This window comes from Pochonia chlamydosporia, chromosome 2, assembly GCF_001653235.2.
Source record: "Pochonia chlamydosporia 170 chromosome 2, whole genome shotgun sequence".
In the NCBI taxonomy this organism is placed as follows: Eukaryota; Fungi; Ascomycota; class Sordariomycetes; order Hypocreales; family Clavicipitaceae; genus Pochonia; species Pochonia chlamydosporia.
Window position 1 is genome coordinate 5642946 of NC_035791.1, and position 27482 is coordinate 5670427.

Below are 27482 nucleotides of genomic sequence, written 5' to 3' on the forward strand. Positions count from 1 at the left end.
GTAACGAGCCAATTTTTTCAAGGTAAGAAGGAATATTCGTCGAATGCCTATAAACCTGTAACTTACCATGTATGTACTCCAGCGCCGGTTGTCAAACTAGATCCCTCAAAATGTTGGAATTCTTTATACTTCCCAGAAATAAATAGCCGATTAGTCGACATTGACGCCGCTACTGCAGGAACATGCGAGTGGATATCTCGGCACAAAGAGTATTCGCGTTGGGCCTCCTCAAACCGATCAATGCTCTGGATCAAGGGGAAGCCCGGCTCTGGGAAATCGACCCTGCTACGTCAAGTTCTAGGAAATGTCATGTCAACATGTAAAATCAGAGAGGGGGCCTTGATTCTCTCATTTTTCTTCCATGGTCGTGGTTGTGAACTCCAAAAGACGCCGTTAGGCCTCTTCCGCTCTCTCCTCTACCAACTTAAGGAGATACCTAACGCACTGGCTGGCCTCGAAGAAGAATTTCAACAACGTTGCAAAACAATGGGCCAGCCCGGCGACGATACGTGGCAGTGGAGGACTAGGGAGCTACAACGCGCCTTCGAGTCTGCAATAGAGAAGGCACTGGAGACTCGACCTATCTGGCTATTTGTTGACGCGTTGGACGAGTGCGACAAGAACAGTGCGGTACAGCTGGTTGAAGACTTCAAGTCTCTACTTCAGAGGCTCCAGTTGACCGGGTTGAAACATATTCGCATCTGCTTTACATGCCGCCACTATCCTATTATTAACCTTGACAATGCATCGGAAATACGCATGGAAGATGAAAATGGCCATGACATATTGAGCTTTGCGAAAGAGAAACTCTCCGCGATTGGTGATTCCCTACCATCTGACGTTCCAAACTTAATCGTCGAGCGTGCCGAAGGCATTTTTCTCTGGGCCAAGTTCGTGGTGGATCGACTTTTGGCAGAAGCACGAGAAGGTTGGGGATTAAACCAGATTGAGATGCTTATTGGTTCCATTCCCCAAGAGCTCGACATCTTATACCGCGAGATCATTAAAAAGATGGACTCTAAGTCTTGGAAGCTCATCCAATGGATCTGTTTTGCCATCCGGCCCTTATCACTGGATGAGCTGAGAGGTGCCATGCTCCTTAACGTGGATTCCTCAGACAGGCCGCTAGACGAGTGCGAGGTCTACCCATCCAGCCATAAAGCAATGAGGAGGCTAGTCCATACTCTCAGCTATGGACTTGTCGAGGTCACACCGAGCGCAAATGTTGTCCAGTTTATCCACCAATCTGTCAGTGACTTCCTAATCGCCAGAGGCGGCCTATTTGTGTTGGAACGGTCGCACTGGAGGCGACTCGTCTTCTCCTTTGTGAGGGCTCCATTGTCACAGAAAATCTCGTTCAGCCTAGGCAACTGGTCGAAAGTGTGCGTTCCAGCAGCTGTGATGGGACTGGTTGGCACGGTTTTGTCCTTGGTATGCTCAACGAACAGCCTATATGCAAGGTTACTTCCGGTTCTAGCTGTGGGCTTGGCCATAGCGGTGCTATTCGCAGTCGCAGTCGGGCTGTATCATGTATCCCAAACGAATCTTGTGATCGGGAGGGCACACTATCGGTTGTCTAGAAGTTGTATACGGTGTCTGGTGATGGACAAAACGTCTCGAACCACAAAGAGGTCTCACGTCGACAGAGCATCTAATTGGCATCTGTTTTACTATGCCAGAACTTATTGGCTGATGCACGCAAAACGAAGTGAGGAGGGATGCATCTCTGTAGATGATATTCTAGAGACGTTTGATTGCTCGTTGGAAGAGATTGTGGAGGTGTATGTGGATTACGACGCCATGCCCGTCCCGCCCAAGGGACTGCCTCGAGGAACACACATGTTGCATGTGGTATCGCACCACGGGTTGATAGGTTTGGTGTGTGCCTTGCTTCGGCAGGCTGGGACGGATGTCGAAGTAAAGGATTGGTTAGGCGACACGCCGTTGCATGTTGCTGCGGAGCAGGGGCAACTGGCCGTGGTTGAGCTGTTGGTGAAGAAAGGCGCCAATATTGAGGCTGTTGGAAAGTACGGTCGAACACCGTTATTCTTCGCTGTTTGTGGTGGGAACACAACCATGGTTGAGCTGTTATTAAAGAAAGGCGCTAATATTGGTGCTGTTGAAGAGTACGGTCGAACACCGTTATTCTTTGCTGTCCAGACGAGACATACGGCCATGGTTGAGCTATTATTAAAGAAAGGCGCTAATGTTAATGCTATTGAAGAGTACGGTCAAACACCGTTATTCTTTGCTGTCCAGAAGAGACACACGGCCATGGTTGAGCTGTTATTGAAGAAAGGCGCTGATGTTGATGCTGTTGAAAAGTATGGTCGAACACCGTTATTCTTTGCTGTTGCTGAGGCAAGCACGACCATGGTTGAGCTGTTGTTGAAGAACGGCGCTGATGTTGATGCTGTTGACGAGTACGGTCGAACACCGTTATTCTTCGCTGTCCAGAAGAACCACACGGCCATGGTTGAGCTGTTGTTGAAGAAAGGCGCTGATGTTGATGCTGTTGAAAAGTATGGTCGAACACCGTTATTCTTCGCTGTTGGTGACGCAAGCACAACCATGGTTAAGCTGTTATTGAAGAACGGCGCTGATGTTAATGCTGTTGACGAGTACGGTCTAACACCGTTATTCCTCGCTGTTGGTGACGAAAACACGACCATGGTTGAGCTGTTATTGAAGAAAGGCGCTGATGTTAATGCTGTTAACAAGGATGGTCTAACAGCGTTATTCTTCGCTGTTGGTGACGAAAACACGACCATGGTTGAGCTGTTGTTGAAGAACGGCGCTGATGTTGATGCTGTTTCAGAGTCAGAGTATGGTCCAACACCATTATCCTTGGCTATCCGTGAGAAAAACATGGGCATGGTTGACCTGCTGCTCAAGAGAGGCGCCAAGATTGACGGTGTTGAGAAGAAATATGAGACGCCGCTACTGCCGGCTATCTCCCCTGGGCACATTTGACATTGCAGGCTACTGCTAGAGAAGGGTGCCGATGCTCATGCTAGTGGAGTGGGTGGTCGAACACCATTACATGTTGCTGCTATCTTCGGGTCTAATAAAGATCAGAAAACCATGACGGCTCTGGTTCAGCTGCTACTTGAGAATGGCGCCGACATTGACACCACCGACTACAACGCTGCAACGCCGTTACATTTTGCTGTTCAGAACAGAATGCTGAGTCTTGTTAAGCTGTTAGTAGAGCAAGGCGCTAATAACAATTATGTAGGTTCTGTGCACTTCGCAGGACGGCCCTTGTCGCCGTTAAATCTTGCCAACGATCGGAGAGAAAAGGCCATAATTCAGGTGCTCCTTAGGAATGGCGCCCGAGTCAGCACCATTGCAGAGAGGCAAGCGTACGACGATTGGTTCCATAGCGGGGTGAGGCAACGATTGTCTGAAGAAGAAATAATGTTTACTAGAACTATTAATGGAATATCTTAAAACTATACACGGATACTGAAAATATCTCTTATGGCTAATATTCCTATTAGATGAGCTAGAAGCGTGGACGATTTTATGGCTTCCATATATGATGGTGGAGTCTGGTGTGTATAGAAATCTATTGTCACTAACTCTATCAACAAAATATAACCAACACTATCTCTCTACCTCAGTGAAGTGCCTCTGTTCCTAGTCAACTGGCTTAACGGTCATTTTGGTTGATGGAATCGGGTTGCAGAGGCACCTGACGACCAAACATTCTGCACTGTTGCGCATGTATTAGACGTTTGCAAACTTTTCATTTCGACTGACTAGTTTCTTTATAACATTTATATATTTCACATGGTGTTGTGACTTTCTAGTACGGTCATGGGTTGAATCAAATGAACCTAGCATCAAGCCAAATAGTTGAAAAACAAAAAGAGGCCATGTGTTTCCTGTTTGGCCGATTCTTTTGTGTGCAGATCTGCTCTCATCATATATCAGCACCCATATTCACATGAACGGCCTTGATCTGACTGTATGCCTCAAGCGCCGCCTTGCCAAGTTCCCGACCGAATCCGCTCTGTTTAACCCCACCAAAAGGAACTCTAAAGTCTATATCCTGGCTACTGTTGATCCAAACAGTTCCTGCTTCAACCTCGGCGGACAGGCGGTGAGCCCGTTTGACGTCCCTGGTAAATATAGCAGCCGCCAGACCATAGCTGGAGCAGTTTGCCTTCGTAATCGCTTCATCCTCGCTGTCGAACGCTGCAATCACGGCAACCGGGCCGAAAATTTCTTCTTGGTAAATGCGCATACTGTCCGTTACGTCTGCGAAAACAGCGGGAGAGATGAAATACCCCTTGCCTTTGACTAGACATGGCTTTCCCCCTAACACAAGGGTTGCCCCTTCAGCTTGACCCGTCTCGATATATGATATAATTTTATCGTACTGAGACTTTGATGCTTGTGGTCCCTGATAGGTAGCATCATCCCATTGTACACCAACTTTCGAAGTTTCTTGCACAGTTTTAATGAACCGCTCAATAAAGTTCTTGTATATGGTCCTTTGTACGAGAATCCTTGACGTCGCTGAGCATATTTGGCCTTGGTTTGACATAACTCCAAAATGTGACCACCTGACAGCCTGGTCAAGGTCAGCATCATCAAATACAAGTAGTGCAGATTTCCCCCCAGCTTCAAGTGTTATCTTTTTCAGGTTCACCGCCGCAGCAGACATTATAGCCTTTGCAGTCGCGGTTGACCCCGTGAAAGATATCTTGTCAACATGGGGGTGTTCAACAAGTCTAGAGCCCGCCTCAGATCCGACACCATTAAGTAGATTAACTACTCCTGGTGGGAAACCGGCTAGTTTAATGAGCTGGCCCAGCATCAAGATACTCAAGGGAGTCAGCTCTGACGCCTTTAGCACTATGGTGTTCCCACATGCCAGGGCAGGAGCAAGTTTCCATGTCGCCGTTGATAGAGGATAGTTCCAGGGTATTATCTGGCCCACAACACCAACAGGCTGCCGTATTGTGTAGGCAAACTTGTCGACAGTGGTGGAGATGGTCTTCCCGTGTATCTTGTCGCACCAACCTGCGTAGTATCTGAGTACGCTAACCGCCTCCGGTATATCTTCGTTCACAGTGACTCTGTACGGTTTGCCTAGGTTTGCTTAGCACGCCATCCGTCGTTGTTTGTTGCTTAGTCGGAATACTCACCAGTGTCCCACGCCTCGATGGATGCGAGTAACTCCATTTGCCCTTCAACCAGGTCTGCCAACTTTGCCAAAAGCTTACCGCGGTCTGTACTGGAGAGGAGCTTCCAGGAAGGATGAACCAGTGCCTCCTGTGCGGCGCTGACAGCTGCATCAACATCCCGCCCCGATGCGGACTGGACAGATGTAATCAGTTCTTCGGTCCTATAATGTAGTGTTAGTCTCTAGGTGTCTGACGGAACACGGGCAATGTCATACGCGGGATCAATAGATGGAATTGTTCCCCCCTCGATACTTTGAACAAACTCATTGTTTATGAATAGACCAAGCGGCTGTCGGTACATGTGGCCGTTTGGGGTCTCCAAGTCCTGAAACAGTGCCATGTTGGGAGTTATGCTTAGCAACCACCGATATTACGAGAGGTTTGAAAGAAATCCTGGGAGTAAAAGACCTTGTCACAAACCGCGGGTAATTGGTGTTTCATTTTGAGTTTAATAGGTTCTTAAATAGAATTTTGTCAAATGGAACAATCCGTTCTCTCACATGCGGATCACCAACATATTGGTTTGCCCGACGGTTTGGATTTAGACTTTACCGTATTTGGTCTTCTATCCCGACAGTTATCACCTAATGGCTATTTTCTACCTAGACCCGCAGCTGGGCCGTAAATATGCTAGCGTCCTCTGAAATGACACACTGGTCGGCATATTGACAAAGAACTTGGACACATGTTACTTCCCTGTTAGTTGAAAATCTGAACTAGTACACAGATACGAGGCTTTCCCGTCACAAGGGCCGTGAAAACCGTCTCATTTGACACTCTCCGCGTTTAAAGAACCGATGTATTTCTAATTTCCACAGCATGTTACATAATTTAGGTCTACCACACACCCGAGCAATGACTAACCTTGGTGACGATGATCTTAGAGTCTATGGGAGCTGGACTGTCGCGGGGCTCTCTCAAAAGCTCGTCCCCCTGTAAACCGGAACTTCAACACACCACTACTCAGTGCTTTCAAAGTGTACAGTTACGTTGCTGGTAGTATTGTGATATGGCCAGAGTAGTACAACTACTTGTCCGGTTCTGAAACTCCAGTGATCATTTTTTATCTAACTTTCAGCTAGATCAAGTTAAGTCCAAGCAAATCCAGCTACACCGAAACAGGCCCATGCAGCATGTCACAACTTGGCTAGTCCTTGTCTGGTTGAAATAAAGGCGGCTCGTAACTTCAAATGTAACTTAAGTCTAGAACCCGATTTTGAGAGATGATAAAGCCCAGTGTATTTGGTTCTCTGTTCTCTGCTGCCAACTCCCGGCTCCGTACCTAGCAGAACCACTTGTAGACCCTTTTCCAGGCTGGCCATTGCGCTTGCTCGGCTCTCTCCGGCTCAACCACATGACGAATGTCCATATCGCGGCGACCAGTAACCAAGTCCATTTCCTTCGACCGTATAAATTTGGTTCGAAAGATTAGCTTGTAAGAAATGTAACAGAGAATAACAATCGGTGCAGCAAGATAGCTCGAGAAAAATGATTTGGCCACTTCCATGGAACTCATTGTCTCGTAGCCCACAGGTGCCACACCGATCCAAAACTGTGTCACTAGAACAAGACATATGAAAAGAAAACCTACCCAAGAGCCAATAACGCCGGGCTGTGAGCGGAATGTTAACTCGTCCAGGCTATGCCCCTGGACCTTCCACCCGCGGCGGAAGCGTATATGACAGAGGCACACTGAGCCCCACGTGAATAGACAAGACAGTCCTGAGATTGCCACCATCCAGAGAAACGCCTCTGTTTGCTTATCGGATGCCGCCAGAAAACAAAGTAGTCCCAAAGCGGACGCAACGCAGATGGACCAGATGGGACGCCCTTTGCGATCAATATATGACAGGAATTGGGGTGCTTGATGCTGGTCTGCAAGAGCGGCTAGGGTCCGAGACGAGGCGTAAACGGAAGAATTCCCGACGGAGAGCACGGAAATCAAAATGACAACATTCATCACCGAAGGCAGTCCTGCGATCCCCGCGTTCTCAATGGCAATGACAAACGGAGAGGCTTGTGCATCGACGGATGATTGCCCGCTCACAAGTCTTTCGTGTGTATACGGAACCAGGAGGCCGACAAGTGTGAGAGATATGATGTAGAACAGAGTTATCCGCCAAAATACTTGTTTAATAGCCGAAGGGAGAGACTTGCGAGGGTTTTCTGTCTCAGCTGCGGCCAGACCAACAAGCTCGGTGCCACCGAATGCAAACGCTGCATTGACAAAAACGCTGCAGAGCCCTTTAAAGCCATTATTGAAAGCACCTGGATCGTGCCAGTACTTTCCACCTATATAGTTCCCGTCAGGGCCGCCTCCACAGTCAAGGATGATGCCAAGGATACTTTCGGCTAGTCAGTGATGTACGGTGTCTGATGCACGAGCTGGGGAAGTCCTACATGAAGCCAACCACAGCTATGACCTTGATAAGGGAGAACAAGAACTCGGCCTCGCCATATCCCTTCACCCCAAACAAGTTGATCGAGACAATTAGTACCCAGAATACAGCTGCCCACACCGCGTTGGGAACGCCAGGGTTCCAAAAGTCGACGGTAAGAGACGCGGCGACGATTTCCAGTGGCAGAGTTATAAGCCACTGGAGTGCGTAGTTCCACCCCATGGCAAAGCCCCAGGCTGGGTCAATGAAACGCGTAGCGTAGTGTGCAAAGGATCCTGCAACTGGAAATAGAACAGCCATTTCCCCGAGGGCATGCACCATGCAATATATCATGCAGCCTATCAGGGAGTATGCAATGAGGACAGATGCTGGGCCGCCTGCTGCCAAAACTGCTCCCGAACCAACAAACAATCCGGTACCTTGATATATTAGACACCTTCGCAACAGTATTTTGGGACTATTGCTTACCGATAGACCCGCCAATTGCAATCATCTGAAGGTGTCGGCTCTTCAGGCGACGATGTAATGGAGAAGTGGCCACATTGCGTGCTCCAGCTTCGATATCGTTGTCTGGCGAAGAATTATTTGCTGGCGGACAACTGTTGTCTTTCTTGAAGCTCCGAACAATGTTTCTCCGGATACCTTCGTTGCGCGGTATTGCAACGTCCTCGACATGGTTGTGGGACAGGTCTAAAGTGGATGGAGTAGACTTCGCCATTTCGCCTTATCTTAACTTTGTGAAGATAGCAAAACGTTAAAAGAAGAGGCATTATCGGTCATTGGAAAGTTCCAATGATATGTAAAGATATATACAGTGAGGTTGTGTAGTCAGTCGTCAACAACGGCCCCAGATTCATGCTCGACTTTGAGCACAGAGGTCGGGATACATTACCGCATTGAGAATTTGTTAGAGTGAAGCGGATAAACCAAGTTCAGCTTACATGTATTCTTTCAAGTCGGAAACTTAAGGAACTTTATTACGTGTGTACCAACCTAGGCGGCTAGTGACGAGAGGCTGAATGGTTTGGCCATGGCCTGCAATGGCGGCAAGGGGAGCGTCTAGCACTTCCGTATACGAAGTTTCACTCCTCGGCAGCAATTTGCGATCTTTCTGCGGCTGTTCATGTTTTAAAAGGTTTGTTTCCTATTTAATAACAGCGTTGTTCCATTCCTCTGGAAAAAAACAAGGGAATCTCGGGTAGTTCATACTCTGCCCGAAGAGCAAAATATGGCGTAACTCGCTCGCTCGTAAAAGCATCTCCTTCATTGAATAGTTATATCATACGCAAATGACATAAGGTGTGATTTTTGGGTTTCAGGGCTTCTCATCTACGTAAGAGAGGGTGGTTGGAGGGTGCCAGAGGACCGGCGCTTGGGAAGGTTTGCGTGAGGTATATTGAATCGAACTGGTTCATAACAGACAAGGGACATCGCTAATAGTGTCACTTTAAGTGTCGTCTATTACATTATTAGATGATCATTTTAGTGTGAAAGTCACTTTGTTTCAAAGAGTTGGCGTTGCCCGGATCATGCTCTAGTGGGCACAACTCTGCCTTTGCCAGCCCAGGCTCACCTGGTTTAGATGCCGATGCTTCCCATTGTCTTGGCCAGCTGAGCAGCAATACGGTGTGAGAAACGGCACTAGTTAAGCCCAAAACGCCAAAGCCCATATTAAGCTTGACGCGGGAATGGCAAACCAACAGCTGGAGCAGAAGCGAGGAGTGGAGTCAACGGGTATCGGTATACATGGCCACATTCGGCAAAGACTGTGCTGGGATCTCCAGAATCTCTCGCTCTCACTCCCCAAGATAGTCTCATGTTGTCACAAAAAAGTGGCGTACGGGTGTGAAAAGCGTACCAAAAAGGGCCTGGATATCCCGACAAAAGCCACCTCAACCCACTAAATGTCCTTGTCGACCTTCGGCTAAAGATATCATTGCTTGTCGCCTACATGCTTATCGTTGACTCGGCTCCAACTTATTATGTAACTGGTGTACGGCGCTTGGAACATTGGGAGGGCTCAGCCGTTTCTGGTATTGTGTACCGAGCGTATGATGACTACTCATTTTGACCGTTTGTCTGTGGTCGTTCGGACGCTAAGTTGCGTCTTAGCTCTTTATGCCCCTCCGTCAGCGAATACATAAGAGGACGAAACAACCCTTAGTTATGAGCTAGGGGCATTTCTCAACGTTCTTCAATACACTCGCATCCATCTCTTCCCCGCAGCCACTCTCACATACACAGCTATTGGCTATAACGACTATCACCATGGACATGAAACGCATCAGGTCTCAATTTCCGGCTCTCAGCCAGGACCAAATCTTCATGGACAACGCTGCCGGAGCCCAGGTGGTCAAGACGTGCATTGAATCCATTCATGAGTATTTCATGAACATGAACGTCCAACCAGCTTCGCCATATCCTCTGTCTGAGCAGGCCACCGCCAGGTTGAATGCGGGTTACGAGGCTGGTGCGGAGTACATCAATGCTTCAGTCGACGAAGTCGTCTTCGGGTCTGCGACTACTCAACTCGTCCGCAACGTGAGCACAGCTCTCGTGGTCAAACCCGGCGACGAAATCGTTCTGAGCAGTCTCGATCACGAAGCTCATTTAGCTGCCTGGGTGCAAGTAGCGAAATGGAAAAATCTCAAGATCAAATGGTGGATTCCCTCCAAGAACACTCAGACCAACCCAAAGCTGGAAGCGGATGACCTGATCTCCCAGGCTCTCGTGACTGAAAACACTCGACTCGTCTGCTTCACGCATACCAGCAACGTGCTTGGATCCATCACAGACGTATCAGCTATATGTAAAGCGATCAAAGGCATCAACCCCAAGACGCTGGTTAGTGTGGACGGTGTGGCGTACGCTCCGCATGCGCCTATTGACGTCCAGGCGTTTGGTGTGGACTTTTACTTCTTCAGCTGGTATAAGGTCTATGGCCCGCACATGGCCATGGCCTTCATCAAAAAGTCGGCTCAGGGCGAACTGGAAAGCCTGGGTCATTTTTTCCTACCTAAATCTGGCGCGTACAATCTTCTGAACCTGGCTGGTGGAAACTACGAACTGATTCAAAGCATCCCCCCCATCGTGACCTATCTGCGCAGTGTTGGTTGGGATTGGATCAAGCAACAGGAAGGTGCTCTGCAGGAAGAGCTGCTGCGTTTCGTTCGTTCCCGACCCGAAATCCAACTGTATGGTGAGCCCCGGGGTGATCGAAATCTAAGGGTTCCTGTTGTCAGTTTCACCGTGTTGGGGCGCACTCCTACCGAGGTGGTTCAAGAGATATATGAGACTTCCAAATGCAGGCCTGTAGCCGACAAAAGCTTCTATGCTGAGAGATTGTTCAACAATGTTCTTGGTGCTGATGCGAAGAATGGTGTGATCCGATGCTCATTCCTTCACTACAATACGGTTGAGGAAGTTAGAGAACTCGTTAAAGCTTTGGAGGCCATCTTGAACAAGTCTAAAATTTGAGATCCCCACAGCTTGTTTCATAAGGGAACACCGCGATCAACGATTTCTTAGAATATGATTTCCCATGGACTTAGCCCATGGCGGGAGCTGCAACACTGTGCTTCTACATGAAGTTTAGGTAGAAAGATTCGCTTTTCTGAATCAGCGTGGCTCACAAACTGCCACTGGACATCACTTTGTATCGCAGTATATCGTATATCGTATTACTCACTGGCAAAGTTTCCACGTGGGCACTTTATATTCGTATGTCAATATTGTTCATTGTGCACGCGCTGTACAGCCTCTATTAGCTAGTGCATTGTATGAGTATCGACTGAAGCTCGTCCAAATTACGGTTATCCTTGCGTCATCTATCTCATGCCAAGGAAGAAAGCTATACCGCAAATTTGAGGCAAATCTTGAGCTCGTGAGCATGTAGTTGTATGGCGGCTTACCCTGATCAACGAAATATCTGACAACTATTGATATGGATTGGCCCAAAAGAGGGGACAGCAAGCATAATAGACTTCGAAAACATGATTTCCGGCTTGTAACCTCTGATGGGACGAAACCACGGCGCCAACGATGCATTGACGAGGAGTGCAGGAGACACATAATCTTCGTTCTGGGCCAACATGCCCAATGGGGTGTCAGAATCATCATCTACGGCAAACATGGATGTTATTTGAGACGAAAGAATTACGTATTACGGTGAAATGTAAGCACGCCGTGCCGGAGATGACAATAAACTACTTTATGCACCTTTATAATGTAGAGGCTAACAATGCGGACAATGTCGGCTACGCAATGACAGCTAAGGCGGAGGTTGAGTGGAGGTTATGAACAAGGGTCACGTTACCCCTGTGTGAAGAGAATTGTATGATTGGCGGCATATGCACGGAATCGGGATACCAGACAGCTTTTATGAATTCCCCGCATATCAATTCACACAAGCATCGTGGAGTAGGCATCGCGGAAAGAAATGTATTTCCCAATTCGGCAAATTATGCCGAGTTCGCAGTGGGTTTTGCGACTCTTGCGCCCCATCATTGATCACAAACATCTTCAATGGGGGTCACGTGCCACCTTGTCGACCTCGCTCTACTCTGCGTCTCCTGCCAGACTCTCACCAACCTGCACAACAGGCATTTGGGACATACATACTTTCATGTCTCCATAACGAAACCCCCAAACATGGATGACATGCCGAGACCTCGGAAGAAGCAGCGTCGCTTTGGCGTACGGACCAAGACGTTTTCTGGCTGCATGACCTGCAGATCCAGGCACGTAAAGTGTGATGAACAGCGGCCCTCATGTCAACGATGCTTGAATTCGCGGATTCAGTGTTCCGGGTATCCGGGTTACCGCGCCAGACTGTTGTGGAGGTCTCTTACCCTTTCCGACTTTGAAGGATCGCCGTGTTTGCCCGAAACAAACGATGCCCAGCCAGAACATGGTGTGACCGGAAGAGAGCACTTAGACTCCGCGTCCATTGACGTTCAACCACCATCGTCAGAGCAAAGCTATAGGTCGCGGTCATTTTCCAGAACTTCTGGCTCACCTAGCCTCGGCATATCAAGTCAACAAGTCGATACGAGCGTTTTGTCTCGTGGACAACAGAGCGATTCACCCTCTCGTCTCCCTTCGCCATCACTCTCTCCTGGGCCCCCCTTAGGACCAGCAACAGGATCCCAAGGTGTGCTGAGGCCAATTGAGTCTGGTTGCGCGGATAGTCCGTCCCAGAGTGTTGCAAGCTGCCGCACACAGGGCCCTTCTCCCTCATCCGCCTCCTCACCTGTCTACGCTGGCCACGGAAGTGTAGATCGGCGGACTGTTCATACCCCACGGCACATCGATTTGCTGTCTAGCTTGCATCATCAACGCCAATTGATCGAGCACTGGGTTGACCATTTGAGCGATGCTTTGATGCCTATTCCCGGACCTTCAAATCCCCTGAAGAGCATTTTTGTGCCGATAGCCAACGCAGGTGCGCTATGTCCTGCAACGGAATCCTCGGGGTCTGTTGCTCTCTTCTACCTCATATGCTCAGCTGCTGCTTTCCACATCTCGGCCAATTCAGAGGATGTGAGACGACAGTCTGACTTCATGACACTGGCCCTGTCCCATCATAACCAGGGCATTCACCATCTGCAGCATAACTTGTCAAGGGATGACCCATGCCAACGAGAGTCTGTATTGGCATCGCTGCTCATGTGCCTGACTTACGAGCCAGTCACAGTTGGGCCAGACTTTTGGCAGAATCACCTACGAGGAGCCGCACGATGGCTCCAGAAAAGTTCAGTTGAAGATTTGACGCAGACTGAAACAGCAACTATCCTATATCAGACTCTAACAGGCACAGCAATGTTCCTTCGATCACAGATTCTCCTACCGGAGCTTTCACATAACGAAAGTCTCTGTTTTGACCTTAGGGCAATGCCAGGGACATATTATCTGTATCACATCTTCGGACTCTGCAGAGAGACCCTAGAATTGATTAGTGATGAAATCATGACCGCAGTGCGACTTCGCAATGGCCAAGGAAGAGAACCATCACAATCTGTTGGGGATTCAGCTTCAGATTTTGACCGAATGGAGATGCAGCTGTACCTTGCCATGCCGCGTGACTTGAGGGGCATCAGTGAGACACATACGGGAGGCGATTTGGCCCGTGAATATTCTTGGATTTTCTATTACGCTTCCATAATCTACTTCAAGCGCACTGTTAGGAACACGCCACCAGAGGAGGTACAATCACTGGTTGAACAATCATTAACCCACATTGAGTCCCTACGGCATTGTACTTCGCGTCCATTCTCCCCCTTTGTTTGGCCCGTCGCAATTGCGTTCTTGGAGGCCCAACATGACGCGCTGCAAAGGAGGGCATTACTTTGGCTCGATTTCATCATCGCACGGTCCACGCTCTCGGCATGGCGAAGGGCGAAGCCTCTCATTTGTTCGTTCTGGGCGGAACGGAAGATTCCTGGTAAAGGAAACATGCAATGGGAAACGTTCCTAAGCGATCCATCAAATCCAAGTATTATGATGGTCTGAGGTCTTGACGTATAAGATGTGAGCAGCTCACCATACTTCCGAGTGCCGCGGACTAGTCATTAGATGACGCAAGGTGCTGAGTTTGTCCATATGGAAAATATAGGTAAAGAAATCTGTGCCATTGAGAAACACAAAATTGCATGAAAGTTGAACTTATTTGCCGAGAGGTTACATCTCTAAAGCTGACAGCTCAAAGACACTAGTTTGGTTTCCCTGTCTGCAAACTGTCACCGCTGTGTCAAGATGCCTCTGTCAAGATGCAAATGCATCCTTAATGTGAGACCGGCCGCTGGGCCAGAATGTGCAACTTTGATCGCATCGAATGAAACATAAAACGGGTTAGTCCCACGATGCAAGAATCACGCCGACACTGATTCGTATTATTTTGGCACTAAAAGCCACCAGGAACAAGTATTCCAGGTATCTTGTTCTACGTCGAGTTGACCGTATCCCTACGGGTTCTTACGAGGCAATATCCCACAATACGGTCTATATTTCTAAAGATGCGGAATAAAGTCCGACCATTCAACTGTTGAGTATGCACCATGGGGCAAGCTCCTGACGCTTATATATGCTTCAACCGTGAGATATGCAACACTGATAAAATAACCAAGCAGAGCCACGAGGACAACTCCGAGTTGAAGACGCTTTGCCCAGACAGGTAGCCATGTTAGCAACCCTGTTCTCTTGTCATGCAGCTGTTGATCGAATTGATGGATCTTGACTTTATGATGCATCAGTTCAAGCATTTTATGTCGGAAGGTGTCATCGCAAAATCGCGTATTGTAAGTGAACCACACGCAATATACCTCCACATCCTGACACCATACCAATAAGAATATCATCAACGGCATTAAGCCCGTTCCAATAGATGAGACCCGCCAGAGGAGTCGCTCAGTGTTAGTAGGAAAGCGCGAGTTCCAGGCAATTGCATGAAGCCCCCCGTTGATGATACCTATTCCCATTGCCAAGGCTTCACTCCAGCTTGTAGTGCTTGCCTTGAACTCATAGCCACCAATTACAATGATGTCATAAGCCGCGCGATAAAACATCTTGCCAAAACCACCACAGGATCTCCGTTCCGTAATAAATTTCGGATACATTGAAAACTCTCCGCCCATGTGTCGTATATCGTGTCCCAATTCTGATAACCGGACCGTGTCTGGGGCAAGCACAATCGGTTCGGCGACATCTAGCGGCTTACTCCACCAGAATAGATAGGCCACAATAGAATACAATACCTGGAGAAGGACGTGGTACTCAAGTAGTGTCAGGGGCAATCCAGCCATTTTCCGACCTAGGCACTGAACCGCCATCCACAGAACCTGCAGGGAGACGAAAAACTTGGCGACACCGTCTGCCTTTCCCTTGTCCTCAATATTGCGAGATAGAAAATGCGCTGTGGTCAACTTTCCCGCGCGGATGCTGTCGTGGAGAATCTTGCTTCTGAGTAGTTCTTCAAATCCCGCCGGACATATCGTAGTGATCAAATCTGGCTCGGATTCTTTTGCTCCCTGAGTCGAGTTCTGCGTATCTCTCTCAGCCGTGGGTAGTGAATTATGCCCTTCTGCCTCCTGAATGGCACTGGGCTCAACCCTGCAGCTTGTCTCCTGGACCACAAACCCTCCCATGACGACGAAGAATGCCCCGGCCATACCTAGCCAATCTTTGACAAATGGGTCATGGTCGCAATCGAAGTCCTCGAATTCTTTCTTCCAGCGCTCATGTATCCGCTGCGCTTGTCTCCATTGAAACACCGCAACACATACTATAAACTCCGGAAGCAACACTGCGCATACCATCCAAATTAATTTGTAATAAAATTTATTCCGGAACCCCGGCCACGGGACCATATTGCAATGAACTGCTGTCCAAATACATAGCCCGAATGTGATTGTGCTGCTCCATAAAAGACTAATCGTCCCTCGCCCATTTGGGTCTGCTTTGTACGACGGCTCAGTTTCATCAGTCTGGTTGACAGGTAGAGACAGACCAGTGTGACATGAAATTAATAAGTAAAAGACTACTGGAGAAAGCGCCATAATTGAAAAATGTAGCTGAATGATGAGTTATCGTTAAAAATAGCGAGAAAGGGGTAGAGAGGTTGTCAGATTGATTTTTTTTACCAATGTGCTGTTTTAAGTAGACTAAAAAATATTGATACACTTCATCAACCCCTTTAAAAATTTTCTAACTCGACACGGCCAAACCAATGGAACTTTGAATGCCACGTATCTACCTGCAAGTCTGCCATGTCAGCAGCCATGCATTGTATCGATGCTTCCCAAAGGCTGAAGAATAGCGTAAGGTACGCAGGGCCTAACATATTATGTTGACTACTCAATATCGTCACTCTTCGCGACTACCGATTGACTCACCCTTGATTCGATATGCCAGTTCTTGCCCCTCCATATCGCCCTAATTCTGAAACCTTACAATGTCCAAGGACCGGAAAGAATGCATTATGTTGTCACCAAACACACCAATAGAGCGCGAAAGACGAAGGACGAATTCTGTGCAAGTTCAATGACTGCCCGAGTGGCGGAACTAATGGTGCCCGTCGCCATCACACTCCATGTGAAACCGGACTCAGCTGCAGGCGGGAAATCCATCACCCAGCAACATTGACATGCCTGAGCATGATTAGGCGCTGTATCCTAACCTAACCGTACTCTGGGACTTTGTTCCCGAAAGTGAGGCGCGTAGTTGCCGCGCGACAACTAATATCCCGCACGTTCGCATTAAACAATTGATTTATCGGCATAGACGGCGAAAAAGTTGCTTGATGTCGGAGAGAACAAGGCAGGGACAGCATATTTCCCAGCGCTCCCAAGCCAACTACTGCTGCATGTCAAAGAGTCAAGTGTCTGGCAAATCACTATCCTCTGAATGGGGCGTTCATGCAAGGGCACTGTAAGGGCACTGAAAATTTCACCCCTGCCTTTAAATGTTGCTAATTACTTTATTAACTGTCAACACATATCGGTATACATTCATGGCCACATTCGGCAATGGCTATGCCAGGATCTCCAGGATCTCTTGCTTGTAGTCCCAAGATAGTCCTACATTGTCATAAAAACTAACGTATGGGTGTAATCACAAAAGCCTTGAAATATATACGGCGACAAACAGAAGTCCAGCTTGCTGTTATTGTGTTTGCTTGAGTCGCTGCTATTCAGTCCTACTCTCTGATCCAACTAGCAAGGGGCAAAATTGGATATGTAGGATAACCAATCGGGACTCTGGCTAGTTGCTTTGACAAAAATAAAACTGTTCAATCTGGTTGCTAAGCACCGGGTAGAAATTTACTGCTTGGAGCCGTACGGCTAGCTCGCCATGTCCTCATCACAACCCTGCAACCTCCTGTTACTGGCAGTAACTAGCAGTTTCGGGTTACAAGCAACTGGAGTTACATGTTGCTCGTGACAAAGTCCAAGAGAGCACCGACGTTGCCATAAATCGTGGGAAAGCCAGGTTTAGCACATGGCTTACCAAACGAGACAGTGCCAACCAAAACGCGGCTACTAGCATCAACGATAGGACCACCCGAGTCACCGAAGCACGAGTCCCTCCCACCTTGAGAATATCCAGCACAAATCATGGTCTCGTCAATCCGCCCACCGATCTCCCTTTGCCATGCCCGGCTGCATGATTGGCGGTCAACCGCGGGAACCCTGACTTTGTTGAGGGTTTCGCTTCCCCCGCCTTGGCCCTCTGTATCCGTAGCACCCCTAATGTTTTGCAGTTAGTAAATAAATAGTGTTTGTATAGTACCAAGAAGCAAATATTGGTATTTACCATCCAGCCACCTCGAGTTGGGTACCACCAGACACATCAGAGCCGGATTCGGGAAGCTTTGCGTAGGCGATATTGCCACCGGCACGGATAGGTTGGGCAAGCTTTATGATAGCAATGTCCGACCCCCCTTCCGGCGAGCCTCTGTAGCCTGGATGAGAGATGAACGTAGCGGCACCGACCTGGGTTCCGCCGGTAGAGGCTCGGGTAGAGCCTGCTCGGACGCGAGTGCTCCTGGCGTCTGCATTCGCGACGCAATGGGCAGCTGTGACAACGGTTCTTTCATTAAGGAGTGAACCGCCGCAGAAGTGCCGTCCCTGACGAGAGAGCGAGACAATCCAGGGGAACTCTCCAGCCCGGGCAGGAGAACCTCCAACGATATCCTCTCTAGGCTTGATATCACCAGATGGAGCAGCAGCAGCGGCTGGCACAAGGAGGGCGACGCCCAGGGCAAAACGATCAAAGAGCATGATGAAAGTGCGGAAGCGTGGTCTGAAGACTTCTTTGTTCCAAAGATGGTAATGGGAATGGTGAATTGTGAGTGTGAAGAAACAAAACATATTGTGTGGGTGGTTGTCCGAGTCTTTATATATCCGTAGAGCTACCTCGGAGACCTCGCGAATTATACAGCCCACGGCTTAAACCGAACTGTATCGGTATTATTCCACTTCTTCACAAGCACAAAGACACATGAAAACGCCGGCAAATGACGGATAACGATGCATTGTATTGTATGAGCTATACGTTTTTACTAGAAGAACTAACCTGTTTTGCCTAAGCCGACAAAACTCAGAATGCCTTCAAGTCTGATTTCCGGATTGCGGAGTGTTCCGCTATCACGCACCGAGAAAAAGCGAGGCTATCGACACATGTGCGGAAGATGGGTTTCTGGTACAGCTCTTGACGGCTATTCTCATCCTGGCAGGTGTTTGTGTTCTTGAAACACCAGGCCACCAATCAGTAGTGACCGGGAAATCGCCTCACGGAGATATGCAGCCGCACTCGACAAGACGAGCAGGCGAAAGCATAAGCATAAATATGGCGTTCTGAATCCCTGTGGTTTCAAACGTTGGTTCATGTGCGGGGTCCGCAGGCCTATAATTCGTCTCTCCATTATTCAAAACAGGAAGGAGTACAACTACCGAGGTTTTGATGGGCAATGCTCGTCGTAATTGCCGTGTTGAAGGTAACTACATAGGTAGGTTGGACTGCCCCGTTCCCCATGCATCAGATCTCAGCAGGTTCTTCTTTCACACCGGCTGGTTTCTTCATAACCTTGATGTACTTGTTCAAGTCAATTGAAGCCTCTTTGTTCCACTTAGTGAGCTTTTCGAAGTTTATGCAATGTGCGGTAATAGAACTGTTTGTGTGGGGTCACAAGTCAGCGAAGAACTGATATATGCGCGATACTGGGTCGCATGGCAAAGAAAGAGGGAGGAGATACTCACAGGTCCGGTACGGGATACTCTTGGCCTTTTGTCCAATGCCTAGTGACTAGGTTGGCGTTGTTGCTGTGTGGTCCGTTAGCCTCTGCGACGTGCCGTCGTAACTGCAGACCTGCGTACCTGCAAGATATGTGCTGAAATAGAATATCCACACAGTGGTTTAGATGAACCACTGCTGGTAGATGCTTCTTTGTCTCATCCGCTAAGCTCATATTAGTACATGCGTCTCCATGAATATGATCCCACAGTCAACCAACGTACCGATTGTCAGGTTATAATACGGCGCGTACACTGCCTTTCGCAAACTGTCATACGGCTTAGCCACAGGTACAATCATACTGCCTCCGCCAAATAAAGATACTGGTGAACTCACGTGTTTAAGCAATGCAGAGTATGGAAAATGTCGAGCGATGCGACGTAGGCATCATCTCCGAGCCCCCAAACTTCATCTTCAAGCTTTGCAACAGTTTCGGGATTCTTGCCAAGTTTGATGACCTGCTCCCGTGTAATTGGTATTGGTCGCAGTAGCTCAATATCCTCTTCCCAGATGGCGTCTGTCATTGGGCTTGGAAAATGCCTACCGATGCTCAACGATCCCATCGGTTTGATGGTGCCGTTAATTTTCTTGCAGGTAGGCTCCAGGTCTAACATGTCGAAAATAGGACCTGTAGCTTACATTAGTGTCGCAGCCTATCGTGCAAATTGTTACCGGGCAGCGGACATACTGTAGCTAGAAGCGGCTCTTAGTTCCGCATTGAGAGGCTTTCTCTCAGGTTTCGCCAGAATTCGTACCAACATAGCTGCACTAGCGAGGAACAAGACCAGGTTGATGAGCGACAGGACGACAAAGGAGCGACTTTTTCTTCGTTGAACGTAGACTCTCCCGACGAGCGACTGGTCTTCACTTTGGTCCTCCGCTTCCACCTTGTTGGAGGTGACGGGGATGTAGCCAAACCACCAGGCGGGTAGGAACTGAAATGCCATATTGTGCAAATGGTATGTTATTGTTGTTGGTGAATGCCTTGTGTCTTGTCTTCAAGTTGTCCATATTTGAGCAGCTAGCAGCTCATGCCGTAGCATTTAAACTAACATTAGCATTGGGAAATTTATAGAATTGCTGAAAACGGTCAAGTTTGGATTGGGGCTCCCCCGTGTGAAGGTGCTGCTTCCACTTGAGACTGTAGAGACAAGCACAGGCAATGCTGCACGCAGTGCGTGAGTTCGACCCTCCAGCACCTTATTGGTAGTGAAACGGACATGCTATACGAGGCAAAACAAAGAGTTAGTTATAAAGAAAAAACTGTGCTATGGAGTCGTCTGGGCAACAAACAAAGGGTTGTGATGTGTGTTTTGGCTTTATTGTGCTCCCCTGTTGGGTTCTTGTTAGTAACACACATTGAGCGCCCGGCTAAATAAAGAGCGTCTGCAAATGCACAACGTGTGATATAGAAAGACTGCTCTCGTGGCGAGTGAGATTTGCGTCTCCTAAGGTTATTCGGGTTGTTACAAAGACTGAGTACAGACGATTATAACGAGCAGCCCGACAAAACAGCTTCCGCCCAGTGCGTTTGGGTGGTTTAGGTAGAAGTAGTTTCGAGCTATCCATTGTTTGATTTCAGTACTGAAGCAGCTTTACCGCCGCCTATGCGTCTCAGCTTGACATCTACTGAGATACATTCCTAACGCTCAAGTGGCTTCACTTGTCGCAGCTTCAGCGTTTCCAGCTGCGTCATACATCTATACTAAATGCTGCCACAAGTCGCAAACAACTTTACTTACGGTGACGTTACAAGAAACTGGGCTAGGTTCACATCTGGTACAAAAAGGTGAAGAGAAGGCAAGCAGACGGGAACCGTGCCTGGATGTCCCGTGCTCCAGTTGTTCCGTTTGAAGACACTGGCGCGTTATCAGCGAAACTCTTGAGGTCTCTTTGAATGCTGAGCAAATAAAATGTTTATTCAATGTCGGAGATGTTCTTTGTTGTCGCTAGTTTGCCTATTTTAGGACATTCCCAGGTCGGACGCTGAGACGGGGATTAAACCTGGTTTGGCCATCGTCGCCAATTGGACAATTAGATGGGCTAGAAATGGGTAAGTTTGTCATTGAGCTTAAAACTTGACATAAAAGGTAAGGCGCTACTTTTGATACGGAACCTGCAAGACTTTGTAATGAGGTTGTCAACACGGCCACCCTGCATGTCGTTCTCGCGATGTGTCAACTGGCTGATGAGGGCATGGAGTGTTGTTTATGAGCGGTTAAGACTGCGGATCCAACAGAGCGATGGCTGGATTTACGTGGTTCATTTTGCTGTAGTAGTGAAGAGAGGTTAAGCACAATACGCTGTACATGGACTGTGGCAATGCCTTCTGTTCGCGGTAGACCAACGACCAACGACCAACCATCAACGACGGACACGGTGTTTTGTGACATGTCAACCGCATTTTAGACATGCAAGGGTAGACTTGATGTCTTCCGGCGACTAATCCCGCCAAATGCAACGACAAGCTGCATCAGGCTCTAACAGACAACATCACCGGGCCTGCACACAGTAGCAATTAACTCATCGTAAAACTAACACACCCAAACTTCTGTTAGCCACACACAGCTTACACATTCCGTAGCACTAACAAACCAGTTCATCGGCCCACAGTGCTCCGACACCAAACCCATCGGCGTTTAGTGGCCCGACGTCGCACCACATTGATAAAGACAGTCTTTAATCGGACGCACCCAAATCTCTATTCGGACGCACCCCCCCACATTCAGCCACACCTAAGGTACCTTAAGCCACATAGCCTCCGACTTCGCGGACTGAAGCAACCGACGTCGAAACTGTTCAGTGTTGGTTGTCATTGTCGCCATTCTTAAAACTAACCAATTAAGCATTATTGAGGTGATAGAAATTCCTCTTTGACTTCTAAACCACCGACTGTCAGTTGTCAGTGGGTAGCAAGCGTCCCAGTAGTTCTTACAGGACTGCGGTCTAGATGCTAGGACTTCGAGACATGCAGAAGTCCTAGATCTTGAACAGAAGCGCCAATCTGCATATAGCCATAAAATCCTGTTAAGACAAATATGTTAATTCGCAGTGTATTGAATACAATAGCTTTACAAGCCGTCGATAAGACTCTTCTAATGCTGGCTATGGCGCACCCTCCAGGCTTCCCCGAACCGTCTGAAACGCTACCTGTCGACTCAGCAGATGAATCTATTAGTGACTCCGATGAATGTAACGAGATCGATGAATCTGAGGATTGGAATGGTGAACCATGGGAGGCAGTCTTTCCATCGGACTCTCCTCTTCTAACAACAACTTATGAGTCTCTTGAGTTGCTCCTCGACAGCCTAAAGGAGTTTTGTGTTCAGAATCGGATGGGCCTCATCACGATACGAAGTCAAAAGAATAAGGCGAAGACTAGAACAATAAAATGTGAGCTTGTCTGTGATAAGAGTCGGTATTATAAGCCCAGAGAGTCAATCGCCAAAATACGGAACACGAATACAACGAAGTTGGCCGCCAACTGCCCGTTCAAAGTTATCGTTCAGTCCCTCCATGCCAACAACTACGAATGGTCCATGAGAGTTGTCAGCTCCCTTCATCGAGACCACGGGCCATCACAAGGCCTCACCGAGCACTACCAATGGAGAAAGTTAACAGACGAACAAATGAACCTCCTGAAAGATCTTTGTCTTGACAAGACGATCTCTTCTCGATCCGTTCACAAGCAACTGTGCCAAAAGTGGCCTCAGATTGCTATTCGCAGGACAGATATATATAACTGGCGATGGAAAGTCAACCAAGCCAAACGTCAAGGCTACGGCCCCGCCAATGACTTTGTACGGACGCTCTCTGAGTCGAAGAGAGTCTGGATATGGGGCTTAGACTGGATTCATGATGAGTTCCGTTTTCGAAATGCCGCTTGGGCTTATCATAAAGGGGGAAAGATGTGGCAACAATTCTCGTCATGTCTCCAGATTGACGCTACATATAAGACCAACTGCTATAAAATGCCTTTGGTTACTGTCGTAACTGTATCGTCGGAGAAGACGTCCATGCCAATTTGTTATGGCCTTCTTAATAACGAACAAGTTGCTACTTATGAGTGGTTCCTCCAACAGCTGTCGAGATTCCAACAAGCAGGCAACATCGCGCCGCCAAAAGTTATTATCACGGATAAGGACGACCAGCTGCGTGCTGCAGCACGGCAAATATTTCCTAATGCGCAACTTCAGCTATGTGTCTTCCATATCAACAGCAATGTGGTCTTATCTATTAAGAAGTGGTGGAAGAAAACCGATGGCTCTGAGACAGATAGCGATAGTGACAATGCAGATACTGCTGACATTCAAGAGATGGAACGTGGGAATGTCAATGTTAAAGATATGAAGGATTCCAAACTTGGCGCTGTTCCCAAACGAGTATTAAAAACTCGAGCTGGTCTGTACCTCCTCTGGAGACATATGGTATTTAGCAGATCGGAGGACGAGTTCAATCAAGCATGGCGGCAACTTCAAGAGACCTTTGAACACCAGGAGCACATTCTGAGTTATCTCAAGAGCACATATTTACCTTTGAAGAAAGAATGGGCATGCTGCTATACTCGCCATTATCGGAACTTCGGTTTGATTACGACAGCACCGGCCGAGTCAAACCATCATTCTCTGAAGACCTACAACCTATCCCTTCGGTCCGACCTCCCTGATGTCGAAGAGGCCACAGCTAGTCAGACAGTGGATAAACGTCTGCTATATAAAGACAAAATACAACAAGCAAACACCACCATTCGGAACCAGTTCTCAGGAAGAGAGTGGCTTGGCCAGCTGCCTTTAAGTGTCACTCGTTGGGCACTAGACCAACTCAACGAGATCCACAGGCTTATGGAATCAGGCCAGATCTCCAAGAAGCCTTTACTAGCGTGTACAGGCTCTACTAAGGCTCAATACGGCTTGCCTTGTGCTCACATGCTCCTCAGGTTAGCTGATCAAGATAAGCCACTGAAGAGGGAAGACTTGGATCCATTTTGGCACATCAAACGATCTCGAGAAATTGACGATCCTCTTCTTCAGGTACAGCGTCCTCCGATGGGAATACCCAAGGGACGACCACAAAATGGCGAACCATTTGGCAACGAACGTGCGATTCCCGATCATCAACTTGCGCCTCAAGGGTCAACACGAAGTGGCGTTAAGAGGTCAGCACGTCGGAACTACTCTCAATTCGAGCTAGGGTCAACTCTTGACGAGGAAGACGCAGCCGACCTACCAGACCAACAACAGCCTCGGCGAAAACGGAGTAAAGTTTCTGCTAGAGTCACAACTCGAGATACTCGTCAACAGGCAAAGGGACACAGGGGCGGGAATAATCCAGCTAAACAGCATCATTCTCCAGATGTAGAGGAGGACCATAAAATAACGAAGATTTTGCTTGCGAAGGGACAGAAAAAGTGGAAGGAAAAGGAAAAGGTTGGTGATAGCATTGTAGTTGCAACGGATTAAGGTAGGAAGTCACCCTGGTGTGGTAGCAAAGTACTACTCAGGCACTGTAAGTAGTTGTTGGTATGGTGGAAATACTGGAGATATCACTTGCAGCAAATTTGACCGGGACATTATCGGAGACTGCTGTGGCTGAATGTGGGGGGGTGCGTCCGAATAGAGATTTGGGTGCGTCCGATTAAAGACTGTCTTGATAAAGAGGTGCTCCCAAATGAAGCGGGGATAATGACCAAAGTCTAGACAATACATGCCTCCAAAATGTCGATGAACTTTGATGATTGTGCCAAAGTTCGGGGTGGGTTCCCCAAGCCCTTTCCGGACACGTCCAGCAACGTGTTTGAGCAATTCAACATGAAGGGCAAGGTTGTCGTTGTTACGGGGGCTGGCGATGGGATCGGGTTGGCGGTGGCTGAGGCGATGGCGGAAGCAAATGCAAGTGTTGCGTTTTGGTACAACTCGTAAGTTTCTGATACTGGAGCCATGGGATTGGGTTGACATGTGTTTGTAGAAATGACGTTGCGATTCAGAGAGCTGAAGAAGTTTGTCAACGTTTTGGAGTCAAGACTATTGCCTACAAGGTGGATGGTAGGGGCCGATTCCTCCCTGTCTTGTGCGCAAGTCACTAATCGATGCTTAGTTTCCGACGCTCAACAAGTCCAAAAAGCTGTTGCAAAGGTCGAAAGTGATTTCGGCAGAATCGACGTCTTTGTTGCTAATGCAGGCAAGTTGCTCATTCTGGAACTCATCAAATATTCGCTAACCAGCAAAAAGGCATGGCCATCTCAAAGCCCATCCTAGAGCAAAGCCTTGAAGAGTTTGACAAACAGATGTCTGTAAACGGTGCGTACTGCCATTATATATCTTACGTACCAGTCTAACCACCACACAATCCGCAGTTAATGGCGTTGTATATTGTGCCAAATACGTCGGTGAGGTGTTCAAGCGTCAAGGAGCCGGTAATCTCATCATTACCTCCAGCATGAGCGGGCACATTGTCAATGTCCCTACCGACCAGCCAGTGTACAATGCAAGCAAGGCGTATGTCACGCACTTTGGCAAATCACTGGCTCGGGAGTGGCGGGAGTTTGCGCGGGTCAATATTGTTTCGCCTGGCTTCTTTGATACCAAGATGGGTGCGAGTCCATTGGCCGTCAATGAAGCGTATAGGATGGCTGTGCTTGGGCGGCAAGGGCATGTTAAGGAGATTAAGGGCATTTATTTGTACTTGGCCAGTGATGCATCTACGTACACTACTGGAAGCGACTTTCTCATTGATGGAGGGTATGTTTTGCCGTAGCTGTTTGAGCACTCTTACGATTGCAGGGGGAACTGTTAATCAGACATGCCTGTACCAATGAAAGATTGAATACAAGATTGTATTATTGTACATGGTGCGATTACGAAATGAAGTCGTCTGTGTGGACCTCTAGACCGTGTACCTATAGTGAATAGGGTGAAAGTCACCCTCTTTCTCAACTTGTCAGCTATGATCAGGTTTCAATATTCGTGTACACACCGAGGCGGTTTCTCAAATTTGGAGCTTGGATATGTATCGATCTTAGCCGAGTAATTAACCTCGTGCCTATTTGTTCGGTGGCGCTACCTTTTATTAGCCCTTTGCAACTTCTATCAAGTTAGTGCAGACGGAAACAACCTTAGACTTCGGTCTTACATATACGCACACCGGCTATATTTGCGAATTGAGTTCAAGGCATATCGCTGGTGGACTTTAAATGACATTTACCAGGTGTTGGTATCGGCCCTATATCCAAAAGGTAGTCAACCAAGTTGTCCATAACCAACTTTATCTTCCACCAATCCCGCATACCGATAGCACGGAGCAATCGGCAGGCGTATTGCGGACACCGGTATACACCGGAATTCACCGAGCTTAGGGTATCCAGGGCGGACTATAAAAGCACAATCATTGCTAAGTATTTTAATACCGAGATTACAATCTCGAGACCCCCAACTGTATACACTGACCAAGGTAAGGGATTGCTTTGGCACCCACACTAGCTCTGGTTGCCCGCACTACTCGTCGAATTCGGTATCGAATCGATCTAATCATTTATCTCAAACAGGAGTCGTATTTGTTTCATACAACTCCCATCCGCCATGTTGAAATTCGCGGTTTTGTGCCTCACTGGCCTCGCTCTCATCGCTGAGAACGTCACTGCCACGAACGTCAGCTATCGCGTGAGATACAAGCGAGGCTTCGGAGGTAAACCGGGTTGGACAAACTACGCACAAGTAATTAGCGATTCGAACGAAGCAGCTTTGGTGGAGAAAATGTCACATTGGTCTCATGACAAGTATACGGCCACGAAAGACGAGCTCAGTGGCTGGGTGCTCTTGGAGGCGGAATCCATTGTGCAGACTCGGGCGGATGCAGATGCCGGTGTTAAGGAGATGGCGGCTACTGTGTGCAGTCATTTGAAGGAGTGTGGGAGTGTATCGCGATAAGTGGAAAGTTGTGCAATTGAAGCGTACACTGGTGCTTGCTCCTCAGTTTGAAGAAGTTGGTTAACATCATCTTGTTCACATTTTTCTCTCTGCAGAGGACAGCTACTTAGATCAACTTACGTAGTTTTAAATAGGCCAAAGACATACTCTTGCCAGAAGTACCATTCCTACCCAGC

General features: G+C 48.1%; 9 protein-coding genes across 9 annotated transcripts; 5 read left to right on the forward strand and 4 right to left on the reverse strand.

Moving 5' to 3' along the window:
* Positions 1-1692: 1692 nt before the first annotated feature.
* On the forward strand, positions 1693-3453 carry VFPPC_17475 (ankyrin repeat-containing protein; the record flags this gene model as incomplete). Its single annotated transcript, XM_022429178.1, has 2 exons — positions 1693-2939; positions 2982-3453. The coding sequence occupies 2 exons, from the start codon at positions 1693-1695 to the stop codon at positions 3451-3453; spliced, it is 1719 nt and encodes a 572-aa protein (XP_022285795.1).
* Positions 3454-3928: 475 nt separating this feature from the next.
* VFPPC_13519 (retinal dehydrogenase 2) lies at positions 3929-5538 on the reverse strand (the record flags this gene model as incomplete). The annotated part of the gene is made up of 3 exons (XM_018291294.1): positions 3929-5103; positions 5160-5359; positions 5414-5538. The coding sequence occupies 3 exons, from the start codon at positions 5536-5538 to the stop codon at positions 3929-3931; spliced, it is 1500 nt and encodes a 499-aa protein (XP_018147984.1).
* Positions 5539-6480: 942 nt separating this feature from the next.
* On the reverse strand, positions 6481-8315 carry VFPPC_03746 (general amino-acid permease GAP1; the record flags this gene model as incomplete). Its single annotated transcript, XM_018283209.1, has 3 exons — positions 6481-7543; positions 7599-8016; positions 8066-8315. 3 exons carry the CDS (start codon positions 8313-8315, stop codon positions 6481-6483), a joined length of 1731 nt encoding a protein of 576 aa, XP_018147985.1.
* A 1550-nt stretch (positions 8316-9865) lies between these two features.
* Positions 9866-11074, forward strand: VFPPC_03747 (cysteine desulfurase; the record flags this gene model as incomplete). The annotated part of the gene is made up of 1 exon (XM_018283210.1): positions 9866-11074. One exon carries the CDS (start codon positions 9866-9868, stop codon positions 11072-11074), a length of 1209 nt encoding a protein of 402 aa, XP_018147986.1.
* Positions 11075-12247: 1173 nt separating this feature from the next.
* On the forward strand, positions 12248-14107 carry VFPPC_03748 (fungal specific transcription factor domain-containing protein; the record flags this gene model as incomplete). Its single annotated transcript, XM_018283211.1, has 1 exon — positions 12248-14107. One exon carries the CDS (start codon positions 12248-12250, stop codon positions 14105-14107), a length of 1860 nt encoding a protein of 619 aa, XP_018147987.1.
* A 3409-nt stretch (positions 14108-17516) lies between these two features.
* On the reverse strand, positions 17517-18372 carry VFPPC_03750 (peptidase S1/S6, chymotrypsin/Hap; the record flags this gene model as incomplete). The annotated part of the gene is made up of 2 exons (XM_018283213.1): positions 17517-17838; positions 17906-18372. 2 exons carry the CDS (start codon positions 18370-18372, stop codon positions 17517-17519), a joined length of 789 nt encoding a protein of 262 aa, XP_018147989.1.
* A 757-nt stretch (positions 18373-19129) lies between these two features.
* VFPPC_03751 (hypothetical protein) lies at positions 19130-20331 on the reverse strand (the record flags this gene model as incomplete). Its single annotated transcript, XM_018283214.1, has 6 exons — positions 19130-19262; positions 19351-19413; positions 19468-19549; positions 19609-19652; positions 19721-20012; positions 20073-20331. 6 exons carry the CDS (start codon positions 20329-20331, stop codon positions 19130-19132), a joined length of 873 nt encoding a protein of 290 aa, XP_018147990.1.
* Positions 20332-22422: 2091 nt separating this feature from the next.
* Positions 22423-24843, forward strand: VFPPC_17474 (transposase; the record flags this gene model as incomplete). Its single annotated transcript, XM_022429177.1, has 1 exon — positions 22423-24843. The coding sequence occupies one exon, from the start codon at positions 22423-22425 to the stop codon at positions 24841-24843; it is 2421 nt and encodes an 806-aa protein (XP_022285796.1).
* A 255-nt stretch (positions 24844-25098) lies between these two features.
* On the forward strand, positions 25099-27306 carry VFPPC_03753 (L-xylulose reductase; the record flags this gene model as incomplete). Its single annotated transcript, XM_022428350.1, has 6 exons — positions 25099-25298; positions 25349-25425; positions 25478-25522; positions 25612-25680; positions 25737-26121; positions 26925-27306. The coding sequence occupies 6 exons, from the start codon at positions 25099-25101 to the stop codon at positions 27304-27306; spliced, it is 1158 nt and encodes a 385-aa protein (XP_022284025.1).
* Between the last annotated feature and the right edge of the window lie 176 nt (positions 27307-27482).